Source organism: Ptychodera flava, chromosome 1 (assembly GCF_041260155.1).
Source record: "Ptychodera flava strain L36383 chromosome 1, AS_Pfla_20210202, whole genome shotgun sequence".
Classification (NCBI taxonomy): Eukaryota; Metazoa; Hemichordata; class Enteropneusta; family Ptychoderidae; genus Ptychodera; species Ptychodera flava.
This window is the reverse complement of record NC_091928.1, coordinates 22,561,847-22,584,729: the sequence shown is the minus strand read 5'-3', so window position 1 is coordinate 22,584,729 and position 22,883 is coordinate 22,561,847. Positions and strand designations below refer to the sequence as shown.

The 22,883-nt window shown below is 37.0% G+C and overlaps 1 protein-coding gene across 2 annotated transcripts in view; it reads right to left on the bottom strand.

Annotated features, from left to right (window-relative positions):
* LOC139133031 (SCY1-like protein 2) overlaps window positions 1–22,883 on the bottom strand; it is a 429,639-nt gene that overhangs the window by 85,621 nt on the left and 321,135 nt on the right. Inside the window, exons 2-12 of one of the 2 annotated variants that reach the window (XM_070699421.1) lie at window positions 15,341–15,521; window positions 12,357–12,514; window positions 10,292–10,436; window positions 7,679–7,828; window positions 7,011–7,226; window positions 6,000–6,116; window positions 5,367–5,492; window positions 4,367–4,543; window positions 3,238–3,360; window positions 2,149–2,262; window positions 1,273–1,405 (exon numbers count right to left, since the gene is read on the bottom strand). The exons of the other annotated variant lie outside the window; for it this stretch is intronic. Coding sequence (XP_070555522.1) covers window positions 1,273–1,405; window positions 2,149–2,262; window positions 3,238–3,360; window positions 4,367–4,543; window positions 5,367–5,492; window positions 6,000–6,116; window positions 7,011–7,226; window positions 7,679–7,828; window positions 10,292–10,436; window positions 12,357–12,514; window positions 15,341–15,502 — 1,621 coding nt within the window. The 5' untranslated portion in view covers window positions 15,503–15,521. The remainder of the gene's footprint in view (window positions 1–1,272; window positions 1,406–2,148; window positions 2,263–3,237; window positions 3,361–4,366; window positions 4,544–5,366; window positions 5,493–5,999; window positions 6,117–7,010; window positions 7,227–7,678; window positions 7,829–10,291; window positions 10,437–12,356; window positions 12,515–15,340; window positions 15,522–22,883) is intronic. 2 annotated transcript variants of the gene reach the window in all.

The window sequence follows — 22,883 nt, the reverse complement described above, 5'->3', positions numbered from 1 at the left end:
GCACTGTGATGTACATGTAGATAGTTGTAATAGAGTATCGTCTATTGTTAGTACCATTGTTGAGGAACAATAACTACACTTTTCATACTCATTTCTTTAAACATACAAATGTAAAAAGCACAGAACTTTAACATCTTTGCTTGCCAAGGTCTCTTGTCTGAGTACTTGATGCTCCCCGAAACCAGACCTTTGCGAAACGAGTCGTTAGATCATGTTTTTTAAAGAGTGCCACCACATGGTTTGTATGTGACCTGTAATAGCCAATCAGATAATCGCTCTCTACTATAGTACTTCAGTTCCAAAGGCAATGTCCATGAGTGACCTCGAAGAAAGTATCATAAGTGTCTTATCTGTTAATAGTTTGACTGACAGTCAAAAGAAAGCAGTAAACTCAATTTTAAATAGCAAAGGTGTCTTTGTTACAAGTAGAACTGGAATTGGCAAAACTTTGTGCTATCAATCACTTGATCATTATCGATCATAGTTGTATCCCTACTCATTAGCATTATGCAGGAAAAAGTTGCCAAATTTAAAAGTCCTGTGTCTCCTTGTCGGTAACATAGATTGGCAAGAGTCTTGAAGACAATGAGCATGAGCTCATCGATCACTAGGACCTAGGTCGCAGTTGCGCATTCGGCAGTGTGCCGGTGCAAACATGGATTTCTCTGTTTACGTAACATGTGTAATGCGCACTGTGATTGGAAGCTCCATTCAACTTCCGTAGGACAATATAGCAGGTGGCTCCTGCACAGGTTAGTTAGTGGAAAACTGTAGTCGAACTGACAATCCATGCAAGCAGACAATGAGAATTGAAATAGGTTGTATGTTTCATTGTTTTCTTAAGACAGGAGAGTGTTGCAAGCCAGAGAAACAATGGCAACTGCAGAACAGCCATTCAAATTTTAAGAATGACATATAACGCTGAAAAGACACGTGTCAGCTGACTTGGTCAACATTTAAATCTATTCTTGTACCGGTACGTATTTCCACTTCTGTACACACTTGTCAACATTTACCAGTTTGGGCTAAACTACGTTGTCTTTACCGTCCATTAGCAAAATATGCTGTAAAGTATGCAAATTATGATGCTGGCATGGCTGTTCATTCACACAGCCACTGTCCCAACATCGCGGGTGCAGGGATCGTAACCTAGTATACGATTGTGACACTACCTAGCATTATCCAATGAGACACTAGCTTCCGGTACACCAGTCTGTTCCCAGACTTACCTGGTATGCCCCATTGATGTACTAGCATGGCTGTTCCACTTACCTAGCATACCCATCAGAACTGCTGGTTCTCTGGATGGTATGGACTCCAACAGTGGAAATACTTCATCCAAGACGTACCATTTGTCCATGTACTCCAACAACCGACCTACACATACGAGACAGTTTACACGGACCTGAAAAAGTGAATTTTATGATATCAAATGAGCGTTACATTTGCAAAGATAGCAAGGATACTACAAATTTCAATAGTCTAATCTCACTCTATAGTGCTATTGACATTCAGTAATTGTACATGTATAACATGTCTGCAAATTTGAGGTGACTGAGCAACGTGAAGTTGCAATGACAGCAGTAAAAGATACGTCAGCTGCAACTTCTGCTATAATGTCATAAGTTTGTTCTGTTTATAAAAGGCACTTTTTTGTTTTAACTCCCAAAATCATGTCCACATTGCCAGTGTTCTGCTAATCATCCAAACCTGCATGTGTGTAGAATCCAATATTATTGTTGTTCACTTAAGGTAGTATGTGCCTCGAAAGTAAAAGACAAACCTTTGCTCAAACTTTCCTCCATAAAACTTTTGACCATCCTCTTACCAAATCAAGAATGAAAATCAGGGGTCGCCATGCAAAATTTGGTACTAGAGAGACAAATTACCCAAGACTGCTAACATTTGAAATTCAAATGGCCGCCATAAATTTGTAATCAGTTTACTGACTCTTTAAACCCTTTTCACTGAAACGTTAGTACAACCACTCCATGAACCTGTTCATCCCGATTCACGGTGAGCACGTGTACACTCACCGTTGATAACAATGGGCTTGGGCCAAACCATGGCAATGAAAAGGTTCAACACAACAGAACTATTCCAGAGTTGTGTTATTTAAGTGCTGGAGTTATATAGTCCTGTACTTACTGACAGTAGATCTGTTTGGAGACATAGAGTTTTGATTCTCGGGACGATGGAGTGCTTCATTGCTGCATACTCTATCATTCCAGCAAACGTTGGAATGATTGACAGGCATAGTTCCTGAAACCAAAATAGACATAAAAATTACTGACAGAAATTGATCATGTTGTCAATCACTTGCAAGACGTGAGAAATCTGTCTGTTAATTCATGGGTTTATAACACTGTTACATTTGACAGTGTCTGCAGAGTTGCTCGTTTGCATATTGACCCATACCCCCCCCCACCCCCGGTACTGTCTGATTGATATGGAGCCCCTCAATAGCAGTTCAAGTGGCCTGGATGTTCAAAACTTTTCCAAAGAGTTGGCAAGCTGTGATTGTTAATGTAAGGTTAAGAGGGATAGGGGTGGAATTCTCTACGAGAGAACCCAACTTCATTGCTGAAACAAGTTTTCAAATTTTTCAATTTTTCTGATACATCTCAAAGATTCATTTGGGGTTCTTCGATCTGCTTCACATACAAATGTACCATGGAGTAACCACAAAACCTATGGCAATCATGCTTTCTCATGCACTGCCTCCCCCCCCCCCCCCCCCTCCCTTCTGATGCAATGTCCCATTGGAAGTGAACCGGTCACCAACTCTTGATACTTTCAAGAAGAACATCAAAACTTTTCTGTTCAGTAGAGCATAATGAACAACTCTAACTCTGACTAAAACACCATTGAACACTACAGCGTTTTGGAGTTTGGCACTATGGAAATCAATTTGATTGATTGATTGATTGATTGATTGATTGATTGACAAAAATTAGTGAACAGCTGGTCCATTTAGCTGGTGTGCAGCTTAAAATTGACACGCTGAATATGGCCCTATCCTTACATGTATGCCAGTCAAAGTAACCTAAAGAACCCTAGCCCAGCATGCTAATACAACCAGCCAATGTTTCACTGCACTTCTGCCTGGCTTGCTCTGTAAACTTCACTATGCAAGACCATTGAGGGCGCACTACTATAGCTTGTAGAATGGGCTCAGTGATACAACCGTGTGACTGTGAAAAGACAATGATAAACTGAAGGTGATAGACTGCACACCTGTATTTGAGGTGAAGGAGTCTCCAATGCTTTGTACACCATTGGCAAAACATGGTGTTTAACATCATCAGCTGGCGTCTTGGACAGCAACAAATCCATCTTTTGCATGAATATCAACAAAATCTGGAAGATGTGAGGAAAGATGTTGGAGTTAGTAGTGTGCAGACAGTAACATAAAAATTTCAAGTCCCAATAGCTGCAAGTGTGTAATAAACTGATATCAAAATATCCTCAGTTTTCAAAGAGTTTTCTTTGAATAAGACCCATCAAAGACTGAAAGAAAGTGTAAAATACTGTTATACGAGTTGAAAGTGGCATGTAAATTAAAACATTTTAACATCGTTTTAGATTTCTTGCCATTTTCAAAACTAATCCTATGACAGATAAAATAAAAATTACAGTCACAAAATGTTGGCCATCATGTGTCAGGCATTCAAGTACATGGCATCATGCTTGTTTCTGGTATGATCACAATGAGTATGTGCAGGAAATAGAGTGTTTTTTGTACTTTTCCATGGGGGTGCCATTTTATGTAGTGTGGCACCAGTTTATTATTCAGCCTATTAAACATGATAACGCTCAAAACTCATCCAAGACAGTTGTCAAATTTATGTAATAGGCCACTCTCATGCTGCTCCCCCACCCCCCAATGTGAATTACTTTCTCACATTTTTTGTGATGTGGCTCGAAGTTCTGTATTTTGCTATTAGAAAATTCAAATTTTTTGCAGGAGAATATTTAAGTTACACTGGTAATTGCATGGTTCAATAAATGTGATTGATTGTCACAGAGTAGTCCATCCAACTCATGGTGTCATAGTAATAAAATACCAGGATGTAAAGGTTACATGAGGGACATGAAAATGTCTATAGTAACAGGATTAACCCTTCGAGTGCTGCAATTTTTACCACCAAAATTTTATTGCAACATTTTATCAATTTTTATGAATTTTTCTTTAATTTATTTGACACCTTTGGACTAACTAGTCACCACATTTTATTGGCTACAGTTTTGCATCAAAAGTTTCTGCAAAAATGTGAAAAAAATTGACTGGAGTACATTTTATTCAATTGACAGAATTTGACTTAGGCGCTCAAAGAGTTAAACTCAAAGTTAATATGACCCACACCTGTATTGGCTCCTGCAACTTGAAAACCGGTTTGAGATGGGGTAAAATATTTGAGCAGTATTCCTTGTCTGTGCATTCCTCAGCAATGAGCAAAACGTTGGGCAACACAAACGGTATCATATCAGCATTGTAGAACTCTTTAAATAAAGCTGGTAGCACTCTCTGATGTACGACTCTCTGTAAAAAAACAGAAAATAGAAGAAACTTTAACATCAAAACTTATTTCATGGCATAGGGACACCTGGTATCAATACTTAATACAAGTGGTTCAACTTGATATTGTAGAGAATAAACTTCTCACAGACTTGGTAATGATCCACCTTGAATGGATATGATTATTGAACAAGTCTTGGTCTCATTTTAATCTTTAATTTCAATTGCTTTCAGTCTGAAAAGCAAAAAGGCTTCAGTTGCTGTCTGAATAAAAAGGAAAAGACTTCAATTACTACTGTATTTTTGACAAATTTTTTAATGTTCATAGATCTATGATTACATTTTTTCTTGTTCATGTTCACATTTTAGCATTGTTTCAATTTTTACAATTTTCATTTCTAACTCATTATATTACCTATTAAAAGTAAAGTTCGCATAAAACAATTGTTTAACTTTTAGTCAGTATTCACACCTTTCACATTGCAGGTATTGTGGAGTGACTGAGGCTGTAGCAACTTTACAGTCGTAGGGAGTTGAGGAAAGCCTTAAGAAATTTTATCTTTGCTAATGATAATGAAGACGATGTGCCAACCAGTTAACCCACCCATGCATGATCATATGTTCAAAGTTCGACCTCATCTTGACCTCAGGCAGTCAATTTTCTTTTCCTGCAAATTATGTGTCACTAACGCAATATATTTTGGTAGTAAGTTTGAAATTTTGGTATCAAGAGAGAAATAGAGTACAATGCAACATGTGGGATATATTAAGTGCACCTATCCGCCCCTTTCCAAAAATATTTGCCTTGTCCTTCGTTTTGAGGAACCGATTACTTGTAGTGTCTTACCTTGGGTAGCTTAGTGATGATTTTTGGAAGGCCCTTGAAGAACTGTGATTTTTGTAAATTATCCAACTGGACCAGAGTATCGAGGCATTCCAATGTCTTTGCTCCGATGTCATCAAAAAATGCAATCTGGAAAATTGGAAACAAAGGTTGGAAATCAAGTACGTAACAGTAACGGTAATTTATATCACTGAAAACTATGTATATCACTCTTTCATGTCTTAAAAGGACATTCCAGTTACTTTGCTGGCGTTTTTTTGAAGACAAGTTTCCTTTTGACCTTGACACTGAAGAACATTCTGGTTACTCAGGTTCAAGTTAACTTTCCTGACTCGTAAAAGATGGAAAGACAGAAACAGTGAATGGATGCAGTCAATCAGAACGATTGTTACTGACGGAAGTGTAACTTTTTATCTACAATGCTATCTACACAGTTTGTGTGTGCTACACAAAAAAGTGAACGTAGCCTATAGGCAACTGTCCAGCTGGGATGATCTTCCCTGTATGATAGTATCGTACTGCTAGTATATTTGGTTACTGCTGACTAAGCACTGTGTGATTGCCCATGATGATTGGTTAAACACATACAAAAAAGACACTAGTGGCCCTGGATTTGTAGCTGACAATGTTGCATACCTTTGTTAACTGATCAGCATCAGGTCTTACTGTCGGTGTCAAACTGAATAACATTTTCACGTAGTCTTGCAGACTCTCCGGCAGACACTTCAACATGGTGATGTTCAAGGAATTCAGCTGGAAAAAATGGAAGCGTATTTGACAACTTTAGTTTCAAAAATGCTTATGGTACACTTGTAATAGTTACTCACAATTTGAAGATACTAGATCCTCTTTCTGAATCAGATGTATTTAGAGAGATATTTGGAGGAGAGATATTTGGACTCTGGAATTTTTATAATACTCATTTGGTTTACCGCTTGTCGTGGTTCATTTGAAGCACATGCAGTAAGCAAAGATTTTACCATCTTATTGTTTTGAAAATCAAAATTTTAATTTTTCTCCATAGAGTTAACACAGGGATGGTAGCTGCTTTGAATTTCAAATATCGGTAAATGTTAAATAATTTGTGTCTCCAGTACCATATTTCGTGTGGTCACCCCTGATTTTTATTCTTGATTTGGAAAAGGAATGTCTTCAAGTTTCCTTGATGAGGAAATTTGAGCAAAAGTTTAAGTCTTTCTATTGCAAGGCAAGTACTGTCCCAAATCATAAACAAATTTACCCCCATTTGGCTGTGTGGGGGTCCAACTTTGTTACACTGAATAATAGGATTGGGTAAAACCACACTGCTGAAGGGGTTTAAGTCGGATCTTGTGCCACATGGCCATTTAAGTTACCGGGGGTACAACAGTTGTTCCCATTGGCTTGTTCAAAATTATGCTACATTATATCAGCCAATCAACGGTGTTATCATTTGATTGACACATGTTGCAGACCAAAAACAGAAGACATTCTGAAGTTGCACCAATACCTTTGTTTTACACTGTATTCTTATTTCTATTTTATACATCAGTCTTTTAAGCTGAACAGTAAAATGTTTCAACATAACGATAATAAAAAAAATTGCTTCATGCCACATACATTTGAAATGCTGTTGAGAAAACAAAAAGAAGCAAAATAATTTGTCACCTGCTGGCAATTTCTTTGGTAAGTTTTCAAGTTCCCACTGCAGTCAAACAAAGGTTTGCCGTGATTGAACACTGTGTATATCACTACACCAAGTGAATACATGTCACTGGCCGTATCACAACTGACTGTCATGATGTATTCTGGAGCCAGGTAGTTCAGGTTAGGCTGTGCTAAGTCCGGAAGACTGGGATCCCACTCTTTGCTGCTGTACACAGCCTTTAAATCCAAATAAAAGAATTGATTGACCATCAGTTGAAATCACACTACTTTCAACAACTATAAAGTGCCTCGGAAGTCTGATAAAATAAAATACATTCATCATTGATATGTGGTGTTACTTGCCTAATATCAATATAATTGTTGAACATTTTTGACCCAAAGTTTATAAGTTATAACTGTAACAAAATCTGTATACAAATGGACAGAACGACAGACAAACATACAGGAAACATTGTTGCGATCATGGACACTGTTTGGTCTGGCCAGACAACTGTGTCTGATTATCAAAATTTACAAATTGTCGTAAATTTAACATAATCACCCTGATTCCCAGTGCACAGTTCCACAATCATCATTGATAACAATAGATTTGGGTGAACCCATGTTGAGTAAAAGGTTGAGGAAGACACAAAGGAACGAGGTGAAATATTCATTCTGTTTTCACCTACCTGCTGATCATTTGGTGTTGACGATGCGATACAGAAGTCGAATCCGGTAAGTTTCCAGGCTCCATTCTGGTTGATTACGATGTTCGTCGGGTTGATATTACCATGTACCAGGTGAACATCATTGTGAAGAAATGCCAGCGCTTCAGTTATCTGGTGACAAAAAAGAGAAGAATTGATCATGGATACCACTCTGCTTGTAGCAATTAAGGTAGAACGCACCTCGGGGACAGACATTCGGACTCTCAAACTTTTACAATTCTCTTCTGATATACCACATGTGGGGGTTCATTTTAAAGCTCTTGACAAAAGAAAAGTTTCACCGTCTTAGTTTTTCAAAAATCAAAAATTTTATTTTTTTCCATAGAGTTAACACAGGGATGGCGGCCATTTTGAATTTCTAATATCGGTAAATCTTGGGTAATTTGTTTCTCTAGTACCAAAATTTGCACGGTGACCCCCTATTTTTATTCTTGATTTTGAAAGAGAATGGTTGAAAGATTCCTTGAGGAAAGTTTGAGCAAAAGTTTAAGTCTTTCACTTTCGAGGTGCATACTACCTTAAGATATACAACCCAATGACTATTCATTATTTTGAACTCCGTGATTAAATAAATATTTTCTGTACCACAAAAAAAAAGGGTTGATGCTTGCAGGCAAAGACTACAGTGCTGGTTGAATAGGTGCTACACAACTGGGTTCTAGGATTGATTAACATATAAATTACATTATATTATAGCTTTGTCAATACTAGTGAATTTTGTGACGTCATACCCTCAGATTATTACTGATAATGTATCTGATTATCCAGCATTGTGGCCCTATATGTTTTCTACAACTACAAATTCACTGGCATTGCCAAAACTATAAAATAATAACAATAATGCACCCCTTCCCGGCCCATAATGGACTCGAGCAAACTTTGCACTTCATAATGTACTCTGCTTTGCCTCGTACATTATGTCGTGCAAAGTTTGCTTTCATCCATTATGGGCCGGGAAGGGGTACTGGTGCATTATTGCTTGTAAATCATCCTTGGTCCCTCAAGGGATTACAGCTCACAAAACAAATACATATTTAGTCAAAAGCATGCTCAATTTGCTGATAAATTTGCATATCAAACTTTCTTCCACTGTATCCACAGTTCTGCATGATTTGATATGTGTCATCCAATCAATGCTCACTATATGCTAAGGGCATTTTTGTTAATGATTGAAGTACAAACGAAATAAAAATCTTTTTGATACTCTTTTGAAACCTTCATTTCTTATATTTTTCAAGATGCTGTGGGAAAATTCAACAAAATTCACAATTCAGCTTGGTAATAGCAGAATTAAGAGGGACAAAGTCGCTATCTGTAGAACTATTTTGGTTATTTTTGTTTCATGTAAGCCCTATCCTGATGTTATTCTGCTTACTGAAACATGCATAATGCACTCTCTTCATGAGCATAGCACAGCCAGTGGTAGAAATGGAGCATGGAACCAGACTCTGAAGATCCTACACGTTGAGTCTGTAGAGGGCGCCTGTCTGCCACTGCATCCTATGACACATTGCACCAGAAGTATGGTGGCACTTGTTGAAAGACCTAATGGCTGCTGTTGAAGGATGTTGTATTTTACATGGATGTCTCTTATTATTATTTTTGAGTTTTTATGTCATCCTAGCAACAGTATTACTTGCAAACTTGCCCAAAGTAATAAACAGTTGAAGCTGGGGCCATAATGACAGCACGATGGCAATCAAGCAGACTATGTGTGTCACAAAAAAGTCTTATATAATTGTCAAGTGGAATTGATGCATGTGAATCAGTAACCGGTTTGTGACTATCAAGCCATCCATCTAGCTATGCCATCATGTATTATGGGAATGAAAAATGTCATTGTCAGATTGGTGTTTTAAATTTCTTTTTAGTTTTTTTTTCTATTTCGTCTTTTTGTTTTTCATGTGTCTGTTTTTTCTGGGGGGTGATATTGCCATAAAATTATTATATAATGTAACACAAAAAAGATTTGCAAAAATTTTGTGAAGTTGACAACACTACCGGTATGTAGGGTGAAAACATTGTATGGTGGCAAAAGTGTTTATGAGTGATGTTACAACACATTTTACTCAGTTTAAAACTCATTACTTCATAAATGTTTATTTTATTGTCTGTTACATTTTGGTGATACCTTTATCAGTTTACATTTGTTTTAATTTTTTGTTACACTGTCATACTTTAATTTTGAAAACTTTGTGCTTTATTATTTTTCTGTATTTTATTAAATGCATGAAAATCCTTTTGTTTGCACTGACTTAGAATTACAAGATATGTTGTTCTGAACACAAACAGCCTTTATGCCTGTCTGACAATAAATTTAAACTTACTGAATTTGTCACATACACTTGAATTTAAGGGAGAGTACGAGTGTACGGTACGTTTATCACTGCTGGTTACAAAGGCAGCCATCTTGCTTTCTGCTCAGGTGGCAAAGTATTGGGTCTACAAATATCAGACTGCATCTTGGGAAGGCTACATGTATAATCCTTGGCCAGATTTACCGTACAAAAGGAAATATTACCATTTCTACACATTATAGAAATTGCTTCCTCATTCGCCATGACATAACCGTACCTGCTGCAGTCCAAATTTCATCTCCACTTCGTAAAGTTGATAGTCCTTGAGCTCCGCCGGTAGTGGCGTCGGCAAGTTGTCATGGCAACCAAGGACATTCCCCAGACTTGCAAACACCGGCTCCGTAGCAAAGGCAAGGCATTCTCTGCAGGACACAAAATAGAAAGGTGAATGAGGAAGTACAGTGAAACCATTGTTGAAACTGTAATAAAAGCTCTGCGTGGTCAGCCCACACACTTCAAACAGGACAGATGTTGAACAATAAAACAGTGAAAGGGGCAAAATCCCAGTCTTTTGACACTTCTAAGAATTTCGTATTTTTCAAAAAAGCCACATAGTTTTGTCCAGTATCTTGAAATTTTTAGAAAGAGTGACATATTGTGGGTTATTTCAGTGCGGGAATACCTTCCAAAATGAAATCATATCATGCAGAAACTCATATCATAATAATTCATGTGTCACAATTTCCGCACATCCCGGATTTACAAAGGTCACTGGGTCAATCTTGCCGTGAATATGTGAACAATAGTCAATGAAAAGGTGCTGTTATGGGTACTGAACTGCGACTCTTGTACAAAAAACATATTAAGTGATACTACTGAAAATACTCAAGACTGCTGTATAACTGTAAAATAACAAGGTAAAAAGAGACCCTGTATGTGTTTGAGGAAATTTATCATCAGTTATATTTAACCCCATTGATCTTTCTGGAATGTCAAGTTCAACTTATGCTACACCGTGTGCTGACTGTTAAACCCTCTCACTGCCTTGGTTTAGTCCAAACCCACTGAGTCATCAGTGGTGAGTGTGGACCTGTTCACATGAAATCAGGGGTGATCTGGTTAACACGGCAAGAGGTACCACTGCTTGCTCATGATTATTTTGTGGCAGCTCCAAGATACTATTTCATCATTTTCATTATCTATACCGAGATCAAGGTATTCTCTACAGGCCTTTTGGCAAGATTGAAGGATACTGGGCTGGTAACAAGCTGTCATGTATTGGTAATTCAATATTTTTTCAGAAGGTATGTTTGTATTTGTATACCAGGAAAGGGACTAGACAAGCATTGATTTCAACAGCAACATAATATGTCCTTTTCTTCTTCGGATGTGCCAGACATGTTTTCACAATGTTTACGGTAAAGGTTCTGCTAAATACATGTAACTTTTAAAATACTAGAAAGCCAACAAAAATGATGTCAACTTATTATTTCAATTCAATATGGAAGTATATATTTTATTTTATTAGACATCATTGTTTATTTATTTTGCTGTCGTGATACATGAATACCAGGATATTGACCAATATTCTGCTATACGTATATCATGACAGCAAAATAAATAGACTACAATGTCTAACATAATAAAATATATACTTCCATATTGAATTGAAATAATCACAGAAAATAGGATCAAGCTGGAGGTTGAGAAAAAATAATTAAGGTATGCCTGTCACCTTTAGGCTTTGGTACACCCTGTTGTTCACAATATACCGGTAGCAGTTAACCCTTAGAGTGATGTAATTTTTTCCGCTAAAATTTTAGTGCAACATTTAACTACATTTTAAAGAATTTTTCTGTTATTTTTTCTAAATTTTTGACCAAATGGACTTCACATTTTATGGCTACACTTTTCAATCAAAAATTTGGCAAAAATCTTGAAAAAATTGACTCAGGTTTATAATGGCAACAAAAGTTGACTTTGGCGCTCAAAGGGTTAAACCATCTGGTATTTTTTAGGGAAGTGGCGATTGATGGAAGATTTCAGCACGGGAAATCTATAACACCACTTGTGATATTGTTGAATTGTTTCATCAACTTTGACTACAAAGCTGACAAGATTTCAATGCTGGATAAAGACTTCATCCTTGACTCTTTCCAATTACATCTCCTAAGGTCATAAATATTCAGGAATTTCGATCTTATTGCAAAACACAATTCCTTTTGTACGCTGGGAACTTTCATTGAAAAGCAGCCATCCAGAATGTACTTTTTGAAGTTGTTTATAAGTCCTTAGACTGTGGCAGAGATTATTTTTACACACTTCAGTTTGTATGAACACACCTTGATTCCTCCAATGGGTGTTGGACTGTTAGTAATCTAGGATGCCGTAGGCGTGTTAACTGTGTCACACCCTTCTTAAACACTTCCAGTAAAAAGTCCCTTTCTCGTCGTGGATATTTCTCCAATAGCTTCTTCTCCAGTACAAATACAGCAACTTCCTGCAAAATTCAATCAAATAATGAACAAATCAGAACTGGCAACATCAGCAGAACGGGACACTGGCAAATGTGAGTGCTGATTTTCCGTGCTTTTCTCTTATCGTTTTACCTTGCAGTATTTCAAATATTTTTCTTCAACTCTTGAAAACACTGCCATAGAATGGACAGTGAAAAATAAATATATCTCATAGATTTTCTCCATTCAAAGTGTCACTCTAAATGCAGAAAAATTTATGAGATATATTGAACTGTCACTGACATTTAGGAATAGACTTTTTCCAAGTGCTTGGATTTGAAAATATAAAGTTATTGACAATAGGTTCTCAAACCGGTATATTTCTTTTTTGCATCATGTGAAAATGTTTTGAGTTTGATGAGCACAAACTTAAGTTTGGCTGATGCTGACATAAAACTGTAGTCATCACAGTGGGCCAAACATGATACAGTTAGTTCCACAAGAATTCACCGGCATATACTATTGTTTTTTATCTTCACAACTTAACTGCCTTCATCCTACGGCTTCACGTCTGACTGACAATAAAGACTTCAAAACGAAGTCTAATCAGGAAAGAATAAAAGCAATTGCAGGTCAGGTGGATGTTTTGATGTTTTCACGAAATTTCAGAATGAAATCCAAAAATATATCATCCCTTTGCTTGGCGATATACAGTCAAATCTGCACTGTAGGGTAGGCTGGATATGATACATCTACCATAGCTGTGTCAGAATTCACCAGCATAACTGTACTGTACCGTATTGCCTTCACCTCATACAGGCAATGTACACAAGGGGCTCCCACATTTGACAACAGACATTAAGGTAGTATGTGCCTCGGAAGTGAAAGACTTGAACTTTAGCTCAAACTTTCCTTAATGAGACTTTCAGTCATTCTCTTACTAAATCAAGAATAAAAATCGGGGGTCACCATGCAAAGTTTGGCACTAGAGAAACAAATAACTTAAGATTTACCAATATTTAAAATTCAAAATGGCTGCCATCCCTGTGTTAACTCTATGGAGAAAAAATGAAATTTTTGATTTTTGAAAAACAGAGACAGTGAAAAATTTTCTTACACCAAGAGCTTTAAAATGAATCCCCACATGTGGTATATCAGGAGGGAATTGTAAAAATTGAGAGTCCAAATATCTGTACCCGAGGCACAATCTACCTTAACCAAGCCTATTGAAAGAAAATTACAAGGCAATGGGTGTTGTGACATTCCAGTGGATGTTGTTGTTTAAGGGGGTGTTGTGGCATTTCAACGAGATTATGAAGTAAAAGATAAATTTCAAACTATGTCGTCCTTTGTAATAATGCCTCTGGGGCTTTATGCATCATGCAACGATATAAACTTAAACATAAACTTTTGTAGAGGATATTAGTGAGTGTTGTTAAGGTAGTAAATGCTTTAAAAATTGCAAGACAAACTTTTCTCCAAATTTTCCCTAAGGAAACTTTCAACCATAATCTTACCATGTCAAGTCTAAAACTCAGGATCACTGCATAAAGTTTGATTCCAGAAAGACAAATTACTCATTACTGATATTTGAAATTCAAAATGGCTGCCATCCCTGTATCAACTCTATCAGCAAAAATTAAATTTTTGATTTTCACAAAACTGAGAATCTGAAAACGTTCCTTACTCTAAGAGCTTCAAAATAAGCCCCCACAAGTGATAGGCAAGAAAAGTATTGTAAAAATTTGAGAGTCCAAATATCTGTCCCTAAAGGTGCATTCTGCCTTTCACATTCAAATCTAACAATAAAAGATTCATTATCAATGGGGTGCAGATATCAGATTGTGTATTTTGTCTGCTGAATTTATGAAGCGGTGAGTCATCAGAAAGTTTTTTATCCACCTGACTTCCTGCTCTGTAAATCTCCATGCATAAAATATGTTACTGTTAGGCCCCAACACCGGTGAAAACGTGGAAAACAGAAATAATGGACAGAATTCTCCCAGACTTTCAAGAGTGGTGGACGGCTCATTAACATTAATGAGCATCAATATTCATGAAAAAATTGTAACATACTCTATGTACTGGTATGTTTTCGTTCTTTTGCTCTGCTGTGGAGCAAAAATTGAAATATTACCAGTCTAGATGAAAAACTTTATGGGACAATCTTGCCTTTGATGATTGACAGACATACCAAAAAAACTACTTCACACAACTATGTCAGGAACCAAATGATGACTACAAACAATATATAAAGATTACGTTGTCTATGTTGATATGTCTGGCTTATCATGGACCAAAAATGACAGAAAAACTACTCTACAATAAAATGCAAAAACGCACTAAAGTATTGGCCTGTGACATGTAAAATCCTTCTTCATTTAAAACAAGCACTGTCAGGGTATGCGCGTAACAGATAGTCTGCGCATTGAAGTACTAGCAACATGGTGCATTTCTCTGAACTGTCACAACTCATCTCTGTGTAGGACAAGCATCTTGTATCTAGAGTACAAACCATACACTTGGCTATCACAACACGTTTCAAAGTCACACAACAACATGGCCAGAAAGTCGTTCAGTTTACTGCACAGACTTGATCTACAACCCAATCGCCATTTTTCCAAGAAAAGCTGAAAGTTGAAAGACCTTTTAATGCTGAGACATGAACTGTGGTAAAAAATGTGGTATATCAGATATCTTTTACGCCTGAACATAAAATATGATGACAGGTAAAATGAGTGATACAGTTACACCAACACTGCAAGTAACAAAAAATTAAACCATTTAATATCTGTAGATGGAAAGCTTTACTGGCCAAGGGAAACAAATAGAATGTATTCCAGGAAACTGACTTTGTCCAGGACAAATACCTGTTTTGTTGATCGTTTGACCGCTTCATAGATTTTCCAGATGTATCCAGGCCCAGCGCTGGCATGGTGTCTGATGATATCAAACTCTCTGGATAATGGATTTCCAATCAAGCCGCCAACAGTACTCTGTACAGTGCTTTTGATTCGGTTCAATACATCCATTATCTATTCTCATACTGACCTGCCGATGCAAATAACTATTGCTTTGGTTATCAATAACTGGAACATGAAATATTTTGATCATGAGAACAAAGATACCAACATATAACACAAGATAACAAGAAACATGTAACCTGTGCTATAACCATAAAAATCCATCATTTTGTCACTTTGTTGATTTTTTGAAATGTAAGTCATATTTTAGTGCCATTACATCTACGGCTGAAAGACATGGCAACAGTTTGTGGAGTTGTTAAATTAATTACATGGAATACTCTCCCTCTTGAAGTCTGTCATCACAATTATTTCAATGTTTTAATCTACCGGTATTTATTTTTGCCTTCTTTTTATTCTTAGATGTGGAATTTATTTTTCTGCTCCTTTGCTTGTAGTTCAGCATCTCTAATTGCTGGCTTTGTTGATTTAGTCCCTACATGAAATAAGTTCTGTCATTTCTATATTATTATTAATATTCTAAGAATAACTTTACATAACAACTTCATCAGGATGTCCAAAGCATGATGAAAGATTGGCCGACAACACAATACATTACTCCTGACTTAGGAAAAGATCAAATACAAAAGTAATGACGAAATTTCTAGTATGCAAAGTTGCTAAGTAAGCAACTGTTATTGTTTGGGGGTCTACGGCTGCAGCTACTCTCTGAGGGTCTGCTGTCTGAGGGTCTATGGCTTCAGTTACTGTTTGAGGGTCTATGGCTTCAGTTACTGTTTGAGGGTCTATGGCTTCAGTTAGTGTTTGAGGGTCTATGGCTTCAGTTACTGTTTGAGGGTCTATGGCTTCAGTTACTGTTTGACAGTCTATGGCTTCAGTTACTGTTTGAGGGTCTATGGCTTCAGTTAGTGTTTGACAGTCTATGGCTTCAGTTACTGTTTGAGGGTCTATGGCTTCAGTTACTGTTTGAGGGTCTATGGCTTCAGTTACTGTTTGAGGGTCTATGGCTTCAGTTACTGTTTGAGGGTCTATGGCTTCAATTACTGTCTGAGGTCTATGGCTTCAATTACTGTCTGAAGGTCTATGGCTTCAGTTACTGTTTGAGGGTCTATGGCTTCAATTACTGTCTGAGGGTCTATGGCTTCAGTTACTGTTTGAGGGTCTATGGCTTCAGTTACTGTTTGACAGTCTATGGCTTCAGTTACTGTTTGAGGGTCTATGGCTTCAGTTACTGTCTGAGGGTCTATGGCTTCAGTTACTGTTTGAGGGTCTATGGCTTCAGTTACTGTTTGAGGGTCTGTGGCTTCAGTTACTGTTTGAGGGTCCATGGCTGCAGCTACTGTTTTGAGGGTCAATATGGCTTCAATTACTGTCTGAAGGTCTATGGCTTCAGTTACTGTTTGAGGGTCTATGGCTTCAATTACTGTCTGATGGTCTATGGCTTCATTAATGTTCGAGGGTCTATGGCTGCAGCTACTGTTTGAGGGTCTATGGCTTCAATTACTGTCTGAGGGTCTATGGCTTCATTAATTTTGAGGGTCTATGGCTTCAACTACTCTCTGAGGGTCTACGGCTTCAGTTACTCTTTCCGGGCCTGTGGCTGCAGTTACTGTTTTGAGGGTCAATATGGCTTCAACTACTCTCTGAGGGTCTACGGCTTCAGTTACTCTTTCCGGGCCTGTGGCTGCAGTTACTCTCTGAGGGTCTATGGCTGCAGCTACTGTCTGAAGATCAGTGGCTGCAGCTACTCTCTGAGGGTCAATGGCTGCAGCTACTGTCTGAAGATCAGTGGCTGCAGATACTCTCTGAGGGTCAATGGCTGCAGCTACTGTCTGAAGATCAGTGGCTGCAGATACTCTCTGAGGGTCAATGGCTGCAGCTACTGTCTGAAGATCAGCGGCTGCAGATACTCTCTGAGGGTCAATGGCTGCAGCTACTGTCTGAAGATCAGTGGCTGCAGATACTCTCTGAGGGTCAATGGCTGCAGCTACTGTCTGAAGATCAGTGGCTGCAGATACTCTCTGAGGGTCAATGGCTGCAGTTACTCTCTGAGGGTCTATGGCTGCAGCTACTGTCTGAAGATCAGTGGCTGCAGCTACTCTCTGAGGGTCAATGGCTTTGGTTACTCTTAGAGGGTCTATGGCTTCAGTTACTCTTTTTTTTAGCTAGCTTGACTTGAAGTCAACTTCACAAATAAAAGCCTCATAATTTCTATAGTGGGCACTGATCTGATTGTCTGAACCAGTCAATTATTGCAGTTAACAATTATAAATATGAATAAAAATTGTGACAAGGAACAACAACAGGCTCTTTATTTTTCCCTTGGGGTTCACAGATTTACATCAATTCATGCTGTTACTTGAGACACGCACACAGGCTGGAATTCTTGAAGATTTTTTGCAGACATGTATCCATGATCAGGATTTGGAAATTGTGTGATACATCTAGACAACAACCAAGTACATGTACCAAAGAAAATTATCTTTGGGATTTTTCACTTAAGTAAAGTCATTGGTCTTCTAAAATTTGTAAACTGTTTGAAGATATAAATTTTGAAGAGGATGTGATTATGTTATTTCTGATCAATCTACTCACAATACCTCTGTCAGAAATTATGTCTTCGACAATTAACATACAGTGTGGAATTAAACTGTTGGTGACAAGTAAGCCCCACACCTATAGGTTAAGGTAGTATGCACCTCGAAAGTGAAAGACTTTAACTTTTGCTCTAACTTTCCACAAGGAATCTTTCAATCATTCTCTTTCAAAATCAAGAATAAAAATAGGGGGTAACCGTGCAAATTTTGGTACTAGAGAAACAAATTACCCAAGATTTACCGATGTTAGAAATTCAAAATGGCCGCCATCCCTGTGTTAACTCTATGGAGAAAAATAAAAATTTTGAACTTCGAAAAACTAAGCCGCTGAAAAGTTTTCTTTCACCAAGAGCTTTAAAATGAACCCCCACATGTGGTATATCAAAAGAGAATTTTAAAAGTTTGAGAGTCCGAATGTCTGTCCCCGAGGTGCGTTCTACCTTAATTTACAAATGACAATTGGCTAGAACAGTATGTTAGAGCAAATTTCTGTCAACAGCACAATTCCAGTCTGGCATATTCCCTTTGCGTATAGAAACCGGAAGGTATCAAGGGGAAGGCAATGAATGAGTGTTTGTATTTTTTGATGAAAGGGCTCTTGAAAGTTAAAATCAATTTCCTGTTCTATTGCAGTCTTCAGGATGACATTCAGACTATATATGACTCGTGAAGACAAACGTTGCATGCAATGACATGTCAGACAATAATAGGTTCAAATATTGAAAGATAAATTTGACAAAATTATTGTAATTACAGCAAAGTTTATAAAAAAACATAGGGCCAAAGTCCCTGAAGCTACTATAGACATGGATACAAATTAATATTTCCTGACTGTATGAAATTATCTCACCAGTGATCTCCCCAGGATTTTCTGATAGAGTGGCGGCCAATTTGCATAACAATAAATGTAATTGTTATGGTAATGAGTTTCTATTGTTTGCCAAAAATTATAGAGTGGCGGCCACCACTCTATAATAGCTCTGGGGAGAACACTGCTCACTAAGGTCATCCTAGGGACCTGTAAACCAAATATTAAAGCGGTCTGACCAGTGGTTTTGAATAAACAAGCGATCCAACTGTTGACAGAGCTCTGCTGTGTTATGTAGAGAATAACTTTTTGACACATATATTGATGAAGGTGGATATCTTTGATAGCTCATTTCAGGATGCCTGACCAAAAATGGCAAAATTAACTGCAAAAATACAAAATTGATGATTTCATCATAATTTCAATATATTGCATTAAAGAGGTATTCCCACTTGGTAACATTTTTAAAGCACATCACCATGATTACTACCTATTGTTTTTAACAAGGGACGTATTGTGCCATCATTAACGTTGCAATAGTAACTGTACCGCCCAACTTCCGATATTGTAAGCTGAAAACCAGCGTTAAGTCTAACAACGGGCAAATTTTGCACCAAGTTGTTGACACAAAGGGCGCTTTTCTAAGATTATATCCCAGCATTCTTTGCGAATGTTCTCGTTCATATGCACGAGTTTTCTCTCTTCTTCTATTTTAGGCGTGATAGAAACGATATTTTGTATCAGCGACAGGGTGCATAATAATAATTACTCACTAATAAAAAAGATATATTTTATTAATGGCATGTTGTAAAATAATAGCGAACACGTTTCAAATTTGTTTATTTACGAGCACTCAAAAAAACATGGCGGCGCCCACGAAAGAAGGGTACACTTCCGGTTACTCGCATAGTATATTATGAATATGTGCATGCGTAGTCACTAAGCCGCTAGCATGACTATTATTATATTATATTATATTATATTATATTATATTATGTTATATTATATTATATTATATTATATTATATTATATTATATTATATTATATTATATTACATTACATTACATGACAATTGTATTATATTATATTATAGTATAGTATATTATATTATATTATAATATATTATATTATATTATATTATATTATATTATATTATTATACCAAAGTATATCATACAAACGTATTATATTTAAGTAGTAAACCACACCCAGTGTGGGTACACCACAAGATTTTGACCAGTTCACGAAATGTATTCAACAGCGGTAGCTAATTCATGTATTGAGTGACCCGGTCAAAATTGAGAAATAGACCTGTTATGGAGGTGATGTATTGCAGTAAATTGAAATTCAGGCATCAAATATTTAAAAAATAGCGTCAATGACACTGTAGCTCCCATCCTGGACTATTTAGTGTTTGTTCTCTGGTCAGATATTTGAACATGTGTGAAAGGGATAAAGTGCATGAAGTGAAAATACTTAAATGAAATGTACTGGAGACAGTGAAATATGTTTAATGTAATTATTCAGAATATAAAATGGAAAAAATACAGAATGAGATTTATCGAATACTGTGATACAACATTAACTCAACAAGTCATTTACAATGACATAGTCCCACTTGTAATAGGAGTATTAGTCTTGATGGGGCAGGAAAATATGGTCATTAAGAAGTATCACTGGAGTGTATATGTTGAGATCTATGGGCACATAGGTCTATGTCGTTGTTCCCAATTTGAAACACATGTGGCATGTCTAAGTTATGGTTCTAAATCGGGAAGAAAGATCAGACCTCTAGCAGTATTGGCCAGCCAAGAAATACATATGCGCATTATAAATGAGGTACAAGATGTGACATCTTAAGGTCTAATATCCTATCAAAATTGGAGGGTATAGAACTTGTGGTTACTGAAATATGCATATATATGTATAATCAAGGTCAAAGGTCATCGAGGTCACATGACATTTTGAAAAAAAAAATTATATCGCTAATTAATCCCTATATGTCAAAAAATCAGATCTCTAGCTCTATTCGCTTGCCCAGAATTAGATGTGTACATAATTAATGAGGTAAAGCGTGTGTTGTCATAAGGTCTCCCATCCTACTAAATACAAAGGACATAACACTTATTTATTGACATAAACATATATTTTAGGTAAAAGGTCATCGAGGTCACATGACATTTGGTCAAATAATTTCTCTCCTATAGTTATCCCTATATACCAAAAACCAGACATCCAGCTCTATTGGCTCGCTCAGAATGAGATATGCGCATAATTATTAAGGTACAGTATGTGGCGTCATAAGGTGTCCAATCATACCAAACATGAAGGGTGTAGCACTTGTGGTTACCGAGTTAAGGAAAAATATGTATATTTGAGGTCAAAGGTCACCGAGGTCACGTGACATTTTGTCAAAAAAATTGTTTTGCTAAGTTATCCCTATATACCAAAAATCAGACCTCTAGCTCTATTGGCTCGCTCAAAATTAGATATGTGCATAATTAATGAGGTACAATATGTGGCGTCATAAGGTGTCCCATCATACCATACATGAAGGCTGTAGCACTTGTGGTTACGAGTTAAGGACAAATATGTATATTTGAGGTCAAAGGTCACCGAGGTCACGTGACATTTTGTCAAAAAAATTGTTTTGCTAAGTTATCCCTATATACCAAATCAGACCTCTAGCTCTATTGGCTCGCTCAAAATTAGATATGCACATAATTAATGAGGTACAATATGTTGCGTCATAAGGTGTCCCATCATACCATACATGAAGGCTGTAGCACTTGTGGTTACTGAGTTATGGACAAATATGTATATTTGAGATCAAAGGTCATCAAGGTCACATGACATTTTGTCAAAATATCCGAGATATATGCGTGAACGGATGGACTTACGGATGGACGAACAGACGGACATGACCCAATCTATAAGCTCACTGGACTTCATCTGTGGGGACTAAAAAAAATTGTCACTGCATCCTTTTTGCAATATGAATACGATGAGAAACTAAATTTTTATTTTACGTGGCCTTATACATGGGAGTCTATGGAGATCTGCCTCATACATGGGAGTCTATGGACGTGTAAACTAAAAATATGCAAATTTCACCACGATTTGCCCAAATTTGGGAAAGGTCACTCCTATGCACTTCCATACCAAGTTTCAAATCAATAAATCGGACTGTGGTTTCAGAGAGAGAGATTTTTTGACCAAAAATGGGAGAAAATTACAAAAAAATTCATGAAAAATAGCAAGTCCAAGATACTGACCCAAGATGTGCACAATCATTTCATGTCAGCCCAAAGTACTTACATACTAATTTTTCATGTAATCTGCTCAGTGGTTATTGAGTTTTTTTAATTTTGACTGTTTTTACATTTTTTCGCTTAATTTGCATATTTTTGGCAATGACAACTTCATTTGAACAAAATCTCATCTACAGCCCATCATCCATGTACACACCAAATATCAAGATGAAATGTACAGCGGTTTTGGAGTTTTTGATGTTGACGGACAGACATACAGACATACAGACATACAGACATACAGACATACAGACGTACAGACATACAGACATACAGACATACATACATACATACAGACATTTTCCTAGCCTATAAGAATAGCTTCCATTGCCATATATACATATGGCTATGGGAGCTAAAAATGGATTTGTTTCAATCTCAGAGCTCACATGTGTTCCAACAATGCTAGATCACTAATCGTCGTGTTAGTGCAAGAAAATCATAACTGACACTATGGTTAAAAGACAGTTATTTGCAAGGATGTGTTACATTGTCTTAAATTCAAACAAAGTAATATCTTTGTGTAGAATCATTTTTCAATATCTATTAGAACATATTTTGTATTCAGATTGTGGATTCTAGTTTTAAAAATTTGACTTTTTCTGGCACACCTGTAAAATTCTGAAATTAGCAGTTACAACCTTACTGCACTGACGCAACGAAATACCGGTAAAGCAATCCACATCTTGCTTGATCAGATTGCTGTATTTGTG